Here is a 16924-nt window from a genome sequence, read left to right as displayed (position 1 = left end):
AAAAACAATTTTTTCCCGATTCAAAAGGATTCTCTATTCATTCAATACATAGGATTTCAGCAGGATCTACCCCAGTCTGCTGACATGCAAGCAGAGTAGTAGATTTTTGTGAAAAGCTTTTATAATTGTAAAGGACAATGTTTTATCAACTGATTGCAATAATGTAAATTTGTTTTAACTCTCAAATGAATCAAAAATATGACTTATTTTATCTTTGTGAATATATTGGACACAGTGTGTTGTCAAGCTTATGAGATGCGATGCAAGTGTAAGCCACTGTGACACTCCATCCATCCATCCATCTTCTTCCGCTTATCCGAGGTCGGGTCGCGGGGGCAGCAGCCTAAGCAGGGAAGCCCAGACTCTCCTCTCCCCAGCCACTTCGTCCAGCTCCTCCCGGGGGATCCCGAGGCGTTCCCAGGCCAGCCGGGAGACATAGTCTTCCCAACGTGTCCTGGGTCTTCCCTGTGGCCTCCTACCGGTTGGACGTGCCCGAAACACCTCCCTAGGGAGGCGTTCGGGTGGCATCCTGACCAGATGCCCGAACCACCTCATCTGGCTCCTCTCGATGTGGAGGAGCAGTGGCTTTACTTTGAGCTCCCCCCTGATGGCAGAGCTTCTCACCCTATCTCTAAGGGAGAGCCCCGCCACCCGGCGGAGGAAACTCATTTCGGCCGCCTGTACCCGTGATCTTGTCACTGTGACACTATTGTTCTTTTTAAAAAAAATGTATAAATGTCTAATGATAATGTCAATGGGGGATTTTTAATCACTGCTATGTTGAAATTGTAACTAATATTGATACTGTTGTTGATAATATTCATTTTTGTTTCACTACTTTTGGTTTGTTCTGTGTCGTGTTTGTGTCTCCTCTCAATTGCTCTGTTTATTGCTGTTCTGAGTGTTGCTGGGTCGGGTTTGGTTTTGGAATTGGATTGCATTGTTATGGTATTGCTGTGTATTGTTTTGTTGGATTGATTAATTTAAAAAAATAAATACTTTTTTTTTTTTTTTTTTAAATAAAAAAATAAAAATTTAAAAAATAGATTTTTTAAAAATGAGAATCGATTCTAAATCGCACAACGTGAGAATCGCTATTCGAATTCGAATCGATTTTTTCCCACACCCCTAGTATATATATATACAGTATATATATATATATATGTATATATATATATTAGGGCTGCGAATCTTTGGGTGTCCCACGATTCGATTCAATATCGATTTTTGGGGTCTCGATTCGATTATAAATCGATTTTTTTGCGATTCAACGCAATTCTCAATCAAAAAACGATATTTTTCCGATTCCAAACAATTCTCTATTCATTCAATACATAGGATTTCAGCAGAGTAGTAGATTTTTGTGAAAAGCTTTTATAATTGTAAAGGACAATGTTTTATCAACTGATTGCAATAATGTAAATTTGTTTGAACTATTAAATTAACCAAAAATATGACTTATTTTATCTTTGTGAACATATTGGACACAGTGTGTTGTCAAGCTTATGAGATGCGATGCAAGGTTAAGCCAATGTGACACTATTGTTCTTTTTTATTTTATTTTTATTTTTTTATTTTTTTAAATGTCTAATGATAATGTCAATGAGGGATCTTTAATCACTGTTATGTTGAAATTGTAACTAATATTGATACTGTTGTTGATAATATTAATTTTTGTTTCACTACTTTTGGATTGTTCTGTGTCGTGTTTGTGTCTCCTCTCAATTGCTCTGTTTATTGAGTGTTGCTGGGCCGGGTTTGGTTTTGGAATTGGATTGCATTGTTATTGCTGTGTATTGTTTTGTTGGATTGATTAATTAAATAAATAAAATAAAATAAAATAAATTAAAAAATAAAATAAAATAAAATGAAAAATAAAAAATCGATTTTTGAAAAATTAGAATCGATACTAAATCGCACAACGTGAGAATCGCGATTTGAATTCCAATCGATTTTTTTCCACACTCCTAATATATATATATATATATATATATATATATATATGTAAGTATATACATATACAGTATATAATATGTATGTGTATATATATATATATATATACACATATATATATATATATATATATATATATATATATATATATATATATATATATATACATATATATATATATATATATATACATATATATATATATATGTGTGTACGTGTTTGTGTGTTTTTGCTCAGTTTTTCTCCCTTGGCCAGTCTTGTATACGTTTTGGACATTTGACTCTCACGTGTTGGCACACGCTGCCTCGCTCACATGGGTCTCGTGTCGCTGCCTCAAAGCCCGTACTCTCACAGCAGATTGCCCGGGGAGCCTGAAGTACACAATACTGTTGAAATATTTAAACGTCAGATCATTACTGTGTTTGCCATGTAATTATACATGTTCATTTCATATTCCACCTCCATATGGGAGTACATCAGCTTACATGTGCACAAAAGAAGATTTGTGCAGGTTCGTGCGTGTGTGTGTGTGTGTGTGTTAGTGCGCATGTGTGCGTCTGTGTGTGTGTGCACGTTTCTGTTCGAGAGAGGCTGTGTGTTTGTTTTTGGGATTGTGTCGGACTGCGGGTGTGTTCACAGCTGTAGTTTGTTGGACACGGTCCGAGAACACCCTGACTCTTCGTTCTCTCCTCCTGGCAAGGCAGATCAATACAAAAATAGTAAAAATTGAATGCATTATGTTAAACATTTTTGCTGCCGTGGCAAAAAACAGTCAAGAGAATAATTGTGTGCGTGTGTGTGTGCGTGCGCAATATTACATAACAAGATCTTTCTGGTCTCTTGAAATTTATTGAGGCAGAGTGGGATTGTTCTTAATGCAAGCGATTATTTTCCAGAGGCAATCATTTCTAATAACTAAAGATGTTTTCTATGCAGTGAAACCTCGTAAGGTCGAACACAAGTCATTCCGGACACTTTTCTACTAATCAATTGTTTGGATTGTCCCCATTATAAGAACTGCAACTGCACAGGCACTTTATAACTAAAGTCATTTTTCGCTGTCATATAGTTGTGAAAAACCTTTTCATTCGGGCTGCAGCTATCGATTACCGTATATTCCGGACCATAGGGCGCACTGGATTATAAGGCGCTCTGCCGATGAATGGTCTATTTTTGATCTTTTTCCTTATATAGGGTGCATTAAAGGAGTCATATTGTTATTATTTTTTCTAAACTGAAAACACTTCCTTGTGTTCTGCATAACATGTAATGGTGGTTCTTTGGTCAAAATGTTGCTTAGATGATGTTCAAGCCGCTTTCTGACAGTTGCTTCCGAATGCGTCGTTTTGTGGGCGGTCTTATTTACGTGGCTCACTTTCGGCAGCGTCTTCTCCCCGTCATCTTAGTTGTAGCGGTGTAGCGTGCAAGGAGCTAACTGTTTTAATGACATTCAGACTTTACTTAAATCAATAACGGAGCAGCATCTCCTTATCCAGAAACAACACCAGAAATGTGTCCCGTGAAAATACGTCCGACCGGAACTCTCTAATAACTAAAGTTCCTTGTGTGAATAATGTAAACTCACTACACCGGTATGTTTTACAGCTTTCATGGCGTGTTTACTGACAGATATAAGTAAGAACTTTACACTACTTTATATTAGAAAGGGCAACAGCGGAGGATGAATGTACCATAACAAGAAGATAGAGGAAAAAAAAGAAGCTTATTGACTACGTTGTGGGCGCACAGGCTACAAAGGCGGACGCGCAGAATTTTTCCGGCTTTATGCAGATCCCAAATAAAGATCAGCAGGTACCAGAAGGTAAGAAAAGTTGCTTTTGCATAATATTGCGAAACAAAAAGCCAGATCATATGTCTTACGTTATACAAACATCATAATAATACTCGTATGTTGAAGCACATGAAGCGGTGCGGCTTCATAGCTTACCATAGTCGTACTAAAACATATTGATAGATTTTTGAGCGCTGTGTGTAATGTTCTATATTTTCAATGGAACATTAAAAATATTGGTGTTGTTTACTTGAGTCATAGTGCCATCATAGTGCAGTCTAAACATATTTCTTATGTTTGACTGCCATCTACTGGTCACACGTATCATTACACCATGTACCAAATAAAATTGCTTCAAAGTCAGTAAGAAAAACAGAATTATTCCGTACATTAGGCGCACCGGGTGATTAGGCGCACAAAAAAATTATTTTAAGTGCGCCTTATAGTCCAGAAAATACGGTATTTTAGTTATTGAGTAATTCATCTATTAATTTGATTGAATAATCAAGTAATCAAATAAAACACACTTTATGACTTCAATCAGTCTTTGAGGGAAAATAGTTTAAATAAACAATGATTTTTCAATTGATCTTAACCTCATGTTACCACGAGATACGTAACGGATGCTGAACAGCAGCGTCGCAGAACGTCTCCGTGCTTCGCCGTCCATCAATACTCACTTGCTGATGTCTGTGACAGCTCTGACGTAACTTGACTATTTATTTGTAGCAAGCAACTAGATAGTAGTAACACCATCCATGGTGAACTTTGTTCACACACTTCTTATTCGACGCCTACTAACCACCCCTATGCTTATTCCCGCCCCATGTCAGGTCGTATTTGACACAGGCTCGCCTAATGGCTGCCCAGGTTATGCCTGTAACATCATTGTTTGATTTTGGACCTCCAGAAACATCATCTGTGTCTACGGGGTGAAATTGTGAAACCTTTCTCGAGTGGATTTCAGGTCGGACCCCGCCCATTAGGACATTTCACGGTGCAAAATACAATCCGCCTTGAACACAGAGTATTTTATTTTGAAAGTGAACCTTATGATGTATTTTGTGTTTGTGCATCACTTCTTGTCCCAGACAAGCTCATTTTTGCCAAATTGACCCGGCATGCTGCGGCAACGTGCACCAATTGAAGCTTTGCGTATATCCAGCAGCGCAGGTCTGCGGAATGGCAGAGCGGTGCCGGTACCGTGCACAGGGCGTCCACCGCTGGTAGAAACCAACACGTTGACTAGAAGGGAAACGTATTGGGTCCGCCACCGTGGTGGAACCATTCAGCAGCCATTATGCATCTGTTGGAAATCCGGAGAGTTAGTCTTGCAAATAACTTTCATGACCTGTAGTGACAGTTCATTTCTGTTTTTGGTTTTGTGAGGGTTTTCCTGTTTGTTTTCTGTTTTGCGCTCCTAGTTTTGTTCTGTTTCCTGTGGTTGTGTTGTCCTGCAGTAGCTTGACTGCTGCTGCTGAGCGCTGTTCACCACACCTGCCTCTGTTTGGTGATTAGGCTACGCACCTGCTGCCAATGTCATTCAAGCTCTCTTTATATGCCAGCTTCACCATTCTGTCACTGCAGGATTGTTACATATTGTGAATTGCTGTTTGTTCTTATCGTTAGTTTTGTCTAGCAGTACTACTGTTTTTTGGTGCATTCCCAACTGCACTAGTGTTTTGTTTCATGTGCCCTTCTACCCTTCTATGGGGCGTTATAGCTCGGTTGGTAGAGTGGCCGTGCCAGCAACTTGAGGTTTCCAGGTTCGATCCCCGCTTCCGCCATCCTAGTCACTGCCGTTGTGTCCTTGGGCAAGACACTTTACCCACCTGCTCCCAGTGCCACCCACACTGGTTTAAATGTAACTAAGATATTGGGTTTCACTATGTAAAAGCGCTTTGAGTCACTAGAGAAAAGCACTATATAAATATAATTCACTTCACTTCACACTTCCCTACCTGCGTGAGAGCTTCTCACATCACTCCGCTGCTCCCGCCACCCACACACACAAGGCAACATCACCCTCAGCCCAAGCTGTATCACCAATACAGTGCATCCGGAAAGTATTACCAGTGCTTTATTTTTTTTCACATTTTGTTATTTTACAGCCTTAATCCAAAATGGAATACCTTAATTTTTGTCCTCAAAATTCTACTCACAATGACAATGAGAAAAGGGTTTTGTTTTAGCGCTCTATGCAAATAAAAAAATAAAAATAAACTACATGTACAGTACAGGCCAAAAGTTTGCACACACCTCATTCAATGTGTTTGCTTTGCTTTATTTTCATGACTATTTACATTGTAGATTGTCACTGAAGGCATCAAAACTATGAATGAACACACGTGGAGTTATGTACTTAACAAAAAAAAGGTGAAATAACTGAAAACATGTTTTATATTCTAGTTTCTTCAAAATAGCCACCCTTTGCTCTGATTACTGCTTTGCATACTCTTGTCATTCTTTCGATGAGCTTCAAGAGGTAGTCACCTGAAATGGTGTTCACTTCACAGGTGTGCTTGAAGCTCATCGAGAGAATGCCAAGAGTGTGCAAAGCAGTAATCAGATCAAAGGGTGGCTATTGTGAAGAAACTAGAATATAAAACATGTTTTCAGTTATTTTACCTTTTTTTGTTAAGTACTGTACATAATTCCACGTGTTCATTCATATTTTGGATGCCTTCAGTGACAATCTACAATGTAAATAGTCATGAAAATAAAGAAAACGTATTGAATGAGGAGAAGGTGTGTCCAAACTTGTGTCCTGTACTGTACATAAGTATTCACAGCCTTTGGTCAATACTTTGTTGATGCACCATTGGCAGCAATTACAGCCTCAAGTATTTTTCAATACGATGCCACAAGCTTGGCAGACCTATCTTTGGGCAGTTTCGGCCATTCCTCTTTGCAGCACCTCTCAAGCTCCATCAGGTTTGGTGGGAAGCCATTTTCCCATCTGTCCAGAGATGTTCAAAGATGTTCAATCGGATTCAAGTTTAAGCTCTGACTGGGCCGTTCAAGGATATTTACAGAGGAGTCCTGAAGCCATTCCTTTGATAGCTTGGGTGTGTACTTAGGGTCATTGTCCCGCTGAAAGATGAACCGTCGCCCCAGTCTGAGCTTAAGAGCGTCTTGGAGCAGTTTTTCATCCAGTACGTCTCTGTACATTGCTGCATTCATCTTTCCTTCTATCCTGACTAGTCTCCCAATTCCTGCTGCTGAAAAACATCCACACAGCATGATGCTGCCACCACCGTTTGGGGCAGGGTGGCTTGATTGGTAGAGCGGCCGCGCCCGCAACTTGACGGTTCTAGGTTTGATTCTCGCTTCCGCCATCCAAGTAGCCGTCGTTGTATTCTTGGGACACTTTACCCACCTGATCACAGTGCAACCCTCACTGGTTTAAATGTAGCTAAAAAGATGTCGATAATGAGTTTCACTTTGTAAAGCGCTTTGCATCACTAGAGAAAAAACGCTATATAACGCTATACATCACTTTACTTCACCGAGCCTATATTGGCCTGGTGATGAGTGGTGCCTGGTTTCCTCCAAACATGATGCCTGGCATTCGGCAAAGAGTTCAATCTTTGTTTCATCAGACCAGAGAATTTTGTTTCTCATGGTCTGAGAGTCAGTCTTTCAGGTGGATTTTGGCAAACTCCAAACGGACTGCCATGTGTTTTAACTAAGGCAGTGCTTCTCAAATATTTCTGTTACGCCCCCCCTAGGAATAAGAAAATATTTTGCGCCCCCTCACTCTCCACCGTAATTGCGGCCAATGGTGCATATAAATATAATATAAATAGTATAATTTGTCTATAAAATTGTAATAACTATACCTTTGCATAACATTGTACGCTTATTAAAATTAAAGAAAACAACTCACCGGTCCTTTCTCGACTCCCACTTTTGTTACAGTGAAGCCAAGTGCTACATACGCTTCATCATATTCTGGTACGGCAAAAAAAGCATGTTCCCGGAAATCACACGCGCCCCTCCCAGAGGGGTCTGCCCCACTGTTTGAGAAGGACTGTACTAAGAAATGTCATTCATCTGGCCTGATTGGTGGATTGCTGCAGAGATGGTTTTCCTTCTGGAAGGTTCTCCTCTCTCCACAGAGGAATGCTGTAGCTCCATCGTTGACCATCGGGTTCTTGGTCACCTCCCTGACTAGGGTCCTGCTACGCACTGTCAACTGTATGACCTTATATATAGACAGATGTGTGCCTTTCCAAATAGTGTCCAATCAACTGAATTTACCACAGGTGCACTCCAATTAAGCTGTATAAACATCTCAAGGATGATCAGCTGAAATAGAATGCACCTGAGCTTCATGGCAAAGGTTATGAATAATTATGATATCTTATTTTTTTTATTTTTAATAATTAATGTATTCCATTTTGGAATAAGGCTGTCACAAAGCAAAATGTGGAAATAGTGAAGCGCTGTGAATACTTTCCAAATGCACTGTAGGTGCACCGCTCTCATGTGCGCTTTATTGGAGCGGTCTTGCGGAAACAATGTTTGTGTATTTTACTCATTAAACAAATCATCAAAGCAACAGAAAACAAATACATTGTTTTTCTTATCAAAATGAGTGATTTATTCAATGAATCTTTGAGACCCTGCTCTTCACGATGAGTGATAATCCTGTAATGCAAAGTTGCGCTCATGCGTCTCACTTTATAACATTCTTAGTTGTCTTATGTTGTTTACCTTTCCGTACCAGAATAAAACAGGCAACTGCTCCTTCTTTTGTTTAAAAGGGAAAGAAAGAGAAGATGGAAAAACATGATGGATGGTAACATTGTCAACATCATCACCTGTCCGTGGTTTTGCTTAATTTAAAAGGATGCTGACGGAGAGAACAAACACTCGTAGTTGTGAGGCTGCTTCGTTCTAAGAAATAGTCGCGTTAACTACAACTGTATTTACAGCATATGTTCTTTTAATGTCCTACCTTACTTCTGTCTACCCTTTGCCCTGTCAACTCCTCAGGAGACCCAACAGCATTCCATCAGGGAGCCCTACGGACTAGATTTGGCCCAGTTTCCTGCCGAGCACGACCTGCTGATTTACAACCGGTAGGACGCACTCGTCACACATACTAGTATAATATAAACTAGGCCAAGGTTCTCCTAACCATGGCTCGCGAGCAAGTAGGAGAAGCTTATTTTCAGCTACTCTCTAAACACAAATACAGTCTGTAATAACAGATTAAATATTTAAAAATGGTAGATTTTACAAAGAAAACGTCATTTGGAGGATTGTAAAATTCTCCATATCAACTTGGAACAACAGAATGGAACTTGAAAAATGCTCTGGCAGCAATTTACTTTCAAAATTGCTCAATTTACTATCAATCAAAAAAGGGCTTCAACCTCATCCAATCATCATGTGAAAGCTGAGCGATCACGCCAGCCGTGGACAAGCCCACTTTCCATTCACTTCCAGGAACGCTCTGTGCCCGATGGGCGGGACAAAGCAGAGCATTTATCCAATACAGTGTAGTTTGGCTGCAGTGGAACAACCCACTCAATGCTCCCTCTTTGAAGTCAATGGATGCTCAGCTTCAACATGGTTTAATGCACTGTGACGCTACCACAATAAATGAGAAGAAATCTGCGACAGCTGTCACGGAAGTACTGTAGCTGATTCTGAACACAAGTTGAAGGCATTCTAGTGCATGTTAGTCAATTAAATGTAAACACAAAAGCACATGTATAACCAGTTTTTTTACATTTTAAGGAAAGCTGAGCTTCTCTTGCAGTTTTAGAGCAATTGCCACTGCTCACGAGCTACTATTCGACGGCTCAAGATTTTTTATAAATTGTTGAATATTACTCAGGAAGTCCATTTAAATTTGAGGACAGAAATATTAGCCCATAATGAAAATGTCATTTTTTTAATTAAGTATTTCCCAAGTGCCGTTAAAGAAAGCAATGCATTTTTAATACAGCTTTTCCTAGCATCCTACTTTCATTTTGGATGCTTCCAATATTTTTATTTGCACACAGGAGCAAAGTTATATCACAAAAAACAAGAATGACAACAGTCATAATGATCACCCCCCTTACAAACTCCTACCAGTTTGAGAGACCGCAAGTGTTGGAAGTCATGTGCTCTGGTTAAGCAACCCTATTTAAAGTCGTTAGTGAACACTGACTCTGTCAGAGGGACCTGTAGAGCAGTGGAGAAGATCCAGTTAACGCTGGATGATTCAGGACTCAGAAATCATGACAAAAAAAAAGAAATCAGTTTACTCTTAATAAAAATGATCATTGATGCATACAAAACAGGTGATGGATACACTGAAGTTATCACAGCATTTCCAAGTGTCAAGAACTAGAGTGAGAAATATCATCAAGAAATTTAAAGACAGCCACATGGTACAAAACAAGCCTGGCAGAGGTTGGAAACTAAATATTTCAAAGCTAGAGATGTGTCTAAAGACCCCAGAACAACTGCCAAGACACTAGTGAATGACTTGGCCAAGTCTGGAATTGTAGTCTCAAAGAAGACAATCACTAGAGCCCTGCAGAGAAAAGGACTGCGAGGCTGCAGAACAAGAAAAACTCCACTTCTGCTATAAAGACACCTTCGAGCCAAACTGAAGTATGTAAAGGACAACTAAGAGAAAGACTATGCATAATGGAAGCGTGTCCTTTGGTCGGATGAAACAAAACTATAGCTCTTTGGCCCTGGAGACGCTGCTTATGTTTGGAGAAAGAAGGGAGAGGCATACAACCCAAAGAGCACGGTGTAAAACATGGTGGTGGGAGTATTATGCTGTAGGATGCTTCAGTGCATTTGAAACTGGATATCTCGTCAAGGTGGAAGTAATCCTGAAAAAAGGATATTTGAAGATCTTGTAGTAAAACCTCAGGCACTCAGCAGGAAAACTGGGTACGGGTCCCCGCTTTGTCTTCCACAATGATAACGACCAAAATCATACGTCACTCCTGGTGAAGAACTACCTCCAGAGGGCCAAAGTGAATGTTATTGAATAGTTTTGCACAAAGCCCTGATTTGAATTCCATCGAGACTCTTTGGGGAGAATTGAAGACCAATGTCCATGGCGGAAGGCCGTCAAATCTTGCAGAGTTTAAGAGGTATTCCAAAGAATATTGGGCTGGGATTGCTCAGGTGGTGTGTGAGACTTGTGTAAAACTGTAACAAAAGGCTGTTATCCAGTAAAAAGGACACACTTTTGCCTATTAGCATCAGGGGGCTAATAATTGTGACGATGGTAATTTTTGGTCAATAATTTTGGACCTGTGTGCAAATAAAAATATTGGAAGCATCCAAAATGAAAGTAAGATGCTTGGAAAAGCTGCGTCAAAAATGTATTATTATTTTAACAGCACATGGGGAAATACTTAATAAAAAATGACATTTTCATGAGAGGGCTAAAAATGTTGTCCTCAACTGTACATGCATGGAGGTTTTGAGTCCCTCAGAATATGATAGCATAGGGTTGTCAGAAATATCTGTACACAAAAATGACATCAATACCAGCTTTTTTCAGTATCGTTAGTATCGTAACACTTTTTCATCTGCAATCTATGTCCGTTGTTAGCGTGTGAGCACTGAGTAGTCAGTGCCGAAGAAACAGCCTGCTGTCTAATAAAATGGTCCATATATTTATTTATTTGTGTCAGCCTGCAACAAATGTGGATTTGGTGCTTCTGTTTCTCCCTCACTCATGAATAAATTATAATGGAACGGTGACCGTAATCATCGGAACTTACATTGTACGCTTCTCAACACACATCAGACACACCTGCCTCGGCAGACAAAGACGTAGCAGAATAAATTCAGAGTACGCATTAAAAGTGAAACAAGAGAATGAAGTGACAGTGTAGTACAGGGGTGCCCATTAGGTCGATCGCAAGCTACCGGTCGATCGCGGAGGGTGTGTCAGTCGATCACCAGGCATTAAAAAAAAAAAAGAAATCAGTATCTGGTGTGGCCACCATTTGCCTCACACAGTGCAACACATCTCCTTTGCATAGAGTTGATCAGGTTGGTGATTGTGGCCTGTGGAATGTTGGTCCACTCCTCTTCAATGGCTGTGCCATGTTGCTAGATATTGTCAGGAATTAAAACATGTTGTTGTATACGCTGATCCACAGCATCCCAAACATGCTCAATGCACCGGTGACATGTCCGGTGAGTATGCTGGCCATGCAAGAACTGGGATATTTTCAGCTTCCAAGAATTGTGTACAGATCCTTGCAACATGGGGCAATGCATTGTCATACTACAACATAAGGTGATGGTCTCGGGTGAATGGCACAACAATGGGCCTCAGGATCTCGTCACGGTATCTCTTGGCATTCAAAATGCCATCAATAAAATGCACTTGCGTTCGTTGTCCACAACATAACGCCTGCCCATACCATAACTGCACCCCCACCATGGGCACCTCGATTCATAACGTTGACATCAGCAAACCGCTCTCCCACACGACGCCAAACACGCTGTCTGCCATCTGCCCTGAACTGTGAAAACCGGGATTCTTCCGTGAAGAGAACACACCTGCAACGTGCCAGACCCCATCAAATGTGAGCATTTTCCCACTCAAGTCGATTACGACGACGAACTGCAGTCAGGTCAAGATCCCGATGAGGACGACGAGCATGCAGATGAGCTTCCCTGAGACGGTTCCTCACAGTTTGTGCAGAAATTATTTGGTTATGCAAATCAATTGAAGCAGCAACTGTCCGAGTGTCCGGTCTCAGACAATCATGGAGGTGCACCGGTTGGATTTGAAGGTCCTGTGCTGGTGTGGTTGCACGTGGTCTGTGGTTGTGAGGTTGGTTGATGTACTGCCAAACTCTCTGAAACACCTTTAGAGACTGCTTATGGTAGAGAAATTAACATTTAATTCACGGGCAACAGCTCTGGTGGACATTCCTGCAGTCAGCATGCCAACTGCACGCTCCCTCAAAACTTGCGACATCTGTGGCATTGTGCTGTGTGATAAAACTGCACAATTTAGAGTGGCTTTTTATCATGGGCAGCCTAAGGCATACATGTGCAATAATCATGCTGTTTAATCATATATATATATATATATATATATATATATATATATATATATATATATATATATATATATATATATATATATATATATATATATATATATATATATATATATATATATATATATATAGGTATATATATATATATATATATAGGTATATATATATATATATATATATAGGTATATATATATATATATATATATATATATATATATATAGTTATATATATATATATATATATATATATATATAACTATATATATATATATATATATATATATATATATATATATATAGTTATATATATATATATATAACTATATATATATATATATATATATATATATATATATATATATATGTGTGTATATATATATATATATAGGTATATATATATATTTGTGTGTGTGTATAAATGAGTGTGTGTGTGTGTGTGTGTGTGTGTGTGTGTGTGTGTGTGTGTGTGTGTGTGTGTGTGTGTGTGTGTGTGTGTGTGTGTGTGTGTGTGTGTATATATATATATATATATATATATATTGAGTTGTGTTAGATGTAAATATAAACGGAATACAATGATTTGCAAATCCTTTTCAACCCATATTCAATTGAATGCACTACAAAGGCAAGATATTTGATGCTCAAACTCATAAACTTTTTTTTTTTTTTGGCAAATAATAATTAACTTAGAATTTCATGGCTGCAACACGTGCCAAAGTAGTTGGGAAAGGGCATGTTCACCACTGTGTTACATGGCCTTTCCTTTTAACAACACTCAGTAAACGTTTGGGAACTGATGAGACACATTTTTTAAGCTTCTCAGGTGGAAATCTTTCCCATTCTTGCTTGATGTACAGGTTAAGTTGTTCAACAGTCCGGGGGTCTCGGTTGTGGTATTTTAGGCTTTATAATGCGCCATACATTTTCAATGGGAGACAGGTCTGGACTACAGGCAGGCCAGTCTAGTACCCGCACTCTTTTACTATGAAGCCACGTTGATGTAACACGTGGCTTGGCATTGTCTTGCTGAAATAAGCAGGGGCGTCCATGGTAACGTTGCTTGGATGGTAACATATGTTGCTCCAAAACCTGTATGTACCTTTCAGCATTAATGGCGCCTTCACAGATGTGTAAGTTACCCATGTCTTGGGCACTAATACACCCCCATACCATCACAGATGCTGGCTTTTCAACTTTGCGCCTCTAACAATCCGGATGGTTCTTTTCCTCATTGGTCCGGAGGATACAACGTCCACAGTTTCCAAAAACAATTTGAAATGTGGACTCGTCAGACCACAGAACACTTTTCCACTTTGTATCAGTCCATCTTGGATGAGCTCAGGCCCAGTGAAGCCGACGGTGTTTCTGGGTGTTGTTGATAAACGGTTTTCGCCTTGCATAGGAGAGTTTTAACTTGCACTTACAGATGTAGCGACCAACTGTAGTTACTGACAGTGGGTTTCTGAAGTGTTCCTGAGCCCATGTGGTGATATCCTTAACACACTGATGTCGCTTGTTGATGCAGTACAGCCTGAGGGATCGAAGGTCACGGGCTTAGCTGCTTACATGCAGTGATTTCTCCAGATTCTCTGAACCCTTTGATGATATTACGGAGCGTAGATGGTGAAATCCCTAAATTCCTTGCAATAGCTGGTTGAGAAAGGTTTTTCTTAAACTGTTCAACAATTTGCTCACGCATTTGTTGACAAAGTGGTGACCCTCGCCCCAACCTTGTTTGTAAATGACTGAGCATTTCATGGAATCTACTTTTATACCCAATCATGGCACCTGTTCCCAATTTGCCTGTTCACCTGTGGGATGTTCCAAATAAGTGTTTGATGAGCATTCCTCAACTTTATCAGTATTTATTGCCACCTTTCCCAACTTCTTTGTCACGTGTTGCTGGCATCAAATTCTAAAGTTAATGATTATTTCCAAAAAAAAAAAGTTTATCAGTTTGAACATCAAATATGTTGTCTTTGTAGCATATTCAACTGAATATGGGTTGAGAATGATTTGCATATCATTGTATTCCGTTTATATTTACATCTAACACAATTTCCCAACTCATATGGAAACGGGGTTTGTGCATGACTTTTTACTCCGAACGTTGAAACTACGTCTTGCATCGTTGAGATGTTTTGTTACATTACGGGGTTTGTATATATATATATATATATATATATATATATATATATATATATGTATATGTATATGTATATATATATATATATATATATATATATATATATATATATATATATATATATATATGTGTATATATATATGTATATATATATATATATATATATATATATATATATATATATATATACATATATATATATATACATATATATATATATATATATATATATATATATATATATATATATATATATATATATATATATACATATATATATATATATATATATACATATATATATATATATATATATATATATATATATATATATATATATACATATATATATATATATATATATATACACAGCCCGAAGAGGCAACGTGGGTCCCCCCTCCAATGGGCTCACCACCCATAGCAGGGGTCATAGAGGTCGGGTGCGAAGTGAGCTGGGCGGCGGCCGAAGGCAGGGCACTTGGCGGTCCGATCCTCGGCTACAGAAGCTAGCTCTTGGGACGTGGAACGTCACCTCGCTGGGGGGGAAGGAGCCTGAGCTAGTGCGCGAGGTGGAGAAGTTCCGGCTAGACATAGTCGGACTCACTTCGACGCACAGCAAGGGCTCTGGAACCAGTTCTCTCGAGAGGGGCTGGACTCTCTTCCACTCTGGCGTTGCCGGCAGTGAGAGGCGATGGGCTGGGGTGGCAATTCTTGTTGCCCCCCGGCTCAGAGCCTGCATGTTGGAGTTCAACCCGGTGGACGAGAGGGTAGCTTCCCTCCGCCTTCGGGTGGGGGAACGGGTCCTGACTGTGGTTTGCGCTTACGCGCCAAACCGCAGCTCAGAGTACCCACCCTTTTTGGATACGCTCAAGGGAGTACTTGAGAGTGCTCCCCCGGGTGATTCCCTCGTTCTACTGGGGGACTTCAACGCTCATGTTGGCGGCGACAGTGAAACCTGGAGAGGCGTGATTGGGAAGAATGGCCGCCCGGATCTGAACCCGAGCGGTGTTTTGTTATTGGACTTTTGTGCCCGTCACAGATTGTCCATAACGAACACCATGTTCAAACATAAGGGTGTCCATATGTGCACTTGGCACCAGGACACCCTAGGCCGCAGTTCCATGATCGACTTTGTAGTTGTGTCGTCGGATTTGGGCGTCATGTTTTGGACACTCGGGTGAAGAGAGGGGCAGAGCTTTCTACCGATCACCACCTAGTGGTGAGTTGGCTGCGATGGTGGGGGAGGATGCCGGACAGACCTGGCAGGCCCAAACGCATTGTGAGGGTTTGCTGGGAACGTCTGGCAGAGTCTCCTGTCAGAGAGAGTTTCAATTCCCACCTCCGGAAGAACTTTGAACATGTCACGAGGGAGGTGCTGGACATTGAGTCCGAATGGACCATGTTCTGCGCCTCTATTGTCGAGGCGGCTGATTGGAGCTGTGGCCGCAAGGTAGTTGGTGCCTGTCGTGGCGGTAATCCTAGAACCCGTTGGTGGACACCGGCGGTGAGGAATGCCGTCAAGCTGAAGAAGGAGTCCTATCGGGTTCTTTTGGCTCATAGGACTCCTGAGGCAGCGGACAGGTACCGACAGGCCAAGCGGTGTGCGGCTTCAGCGGTCGCGGAGGCAAAAACTCGGACATGGGAGGAGTTCGGGGAAGCCATGGAAAACGACTTCCGGACGGCTTCGAAGCGATTCTGGACCACCATCCGCCGCCTCAGGAAAGGGAAGCAGTGCACTATCAACACCGTGTATGGTGGGGATGGTGTTCTGCTGAACTCGACTGCGGATGTTGTTGATCGGTGGAGGGAATACTTCGAAGACCTCCTCAATCCCACCAACACGTCTTCCTATGAGGAAGCAGTGCCTGGGGAATCTGTGGTGGGCTCTCCTATTTCTGGGGCTGAGGTTGCTGAGGTAGTTAAAAAGCTCCTCGGTGGCAAGGCCCCGGGGGTGGATGAGAGCCGCCCGGAGTTCCTTAA

General features: G+C 40.6%; 1 protein-coding gene across 3 annotated transcripts in view; it reads left to right on the top strand.

Annotated features, from left to right (window-relative positions):
• Positions 1-16924, top strand: part of fig4a (FIG4 phosphoinositide 5-phosphatase a) — a 118548-nt gene that overhangs the window by 71617 nt on the left and 30007 nt on the right. For 2 of the 3 annotated variants that reach the window (XM_062044641.1, XM_062044643.1), the window contains one exon: positions 8747-8832. The exons of the other annotated variant lie outside the window; for it this stretch is intronic. In XM_062044641.1, the coding sequence (XP_061900625.1) occupies positions 8747-8832 (86 nt within the window). The remainder of the gene's footprint in view (positions 1-8746; positions 8833-16924) is intronic. 3 annotated transcript variants of the gene reach the window in all.

The sequence above is a fragment of the Entelurus aequoreus genome, linkage group LG04 (assembly GCF_033978785.1).
Source record: "Entelurus aequoreus isolate RoL-2023_Sb linkage group LG04, RoL_Eaeq_v1.1, whole genome shotgun sequence".
Classification (NCBI taxonomy): Eukaryota; Metazoa; Chordata; class Actinopteri; order Syngnathiformes; family Syngnathidae; genus Entelurus; species Entelurus aequoreus.
Note: the sequence above shows the minus strand (reverse complement) of the source record. Positions and strands in the feature narration are given on the sequence as shown.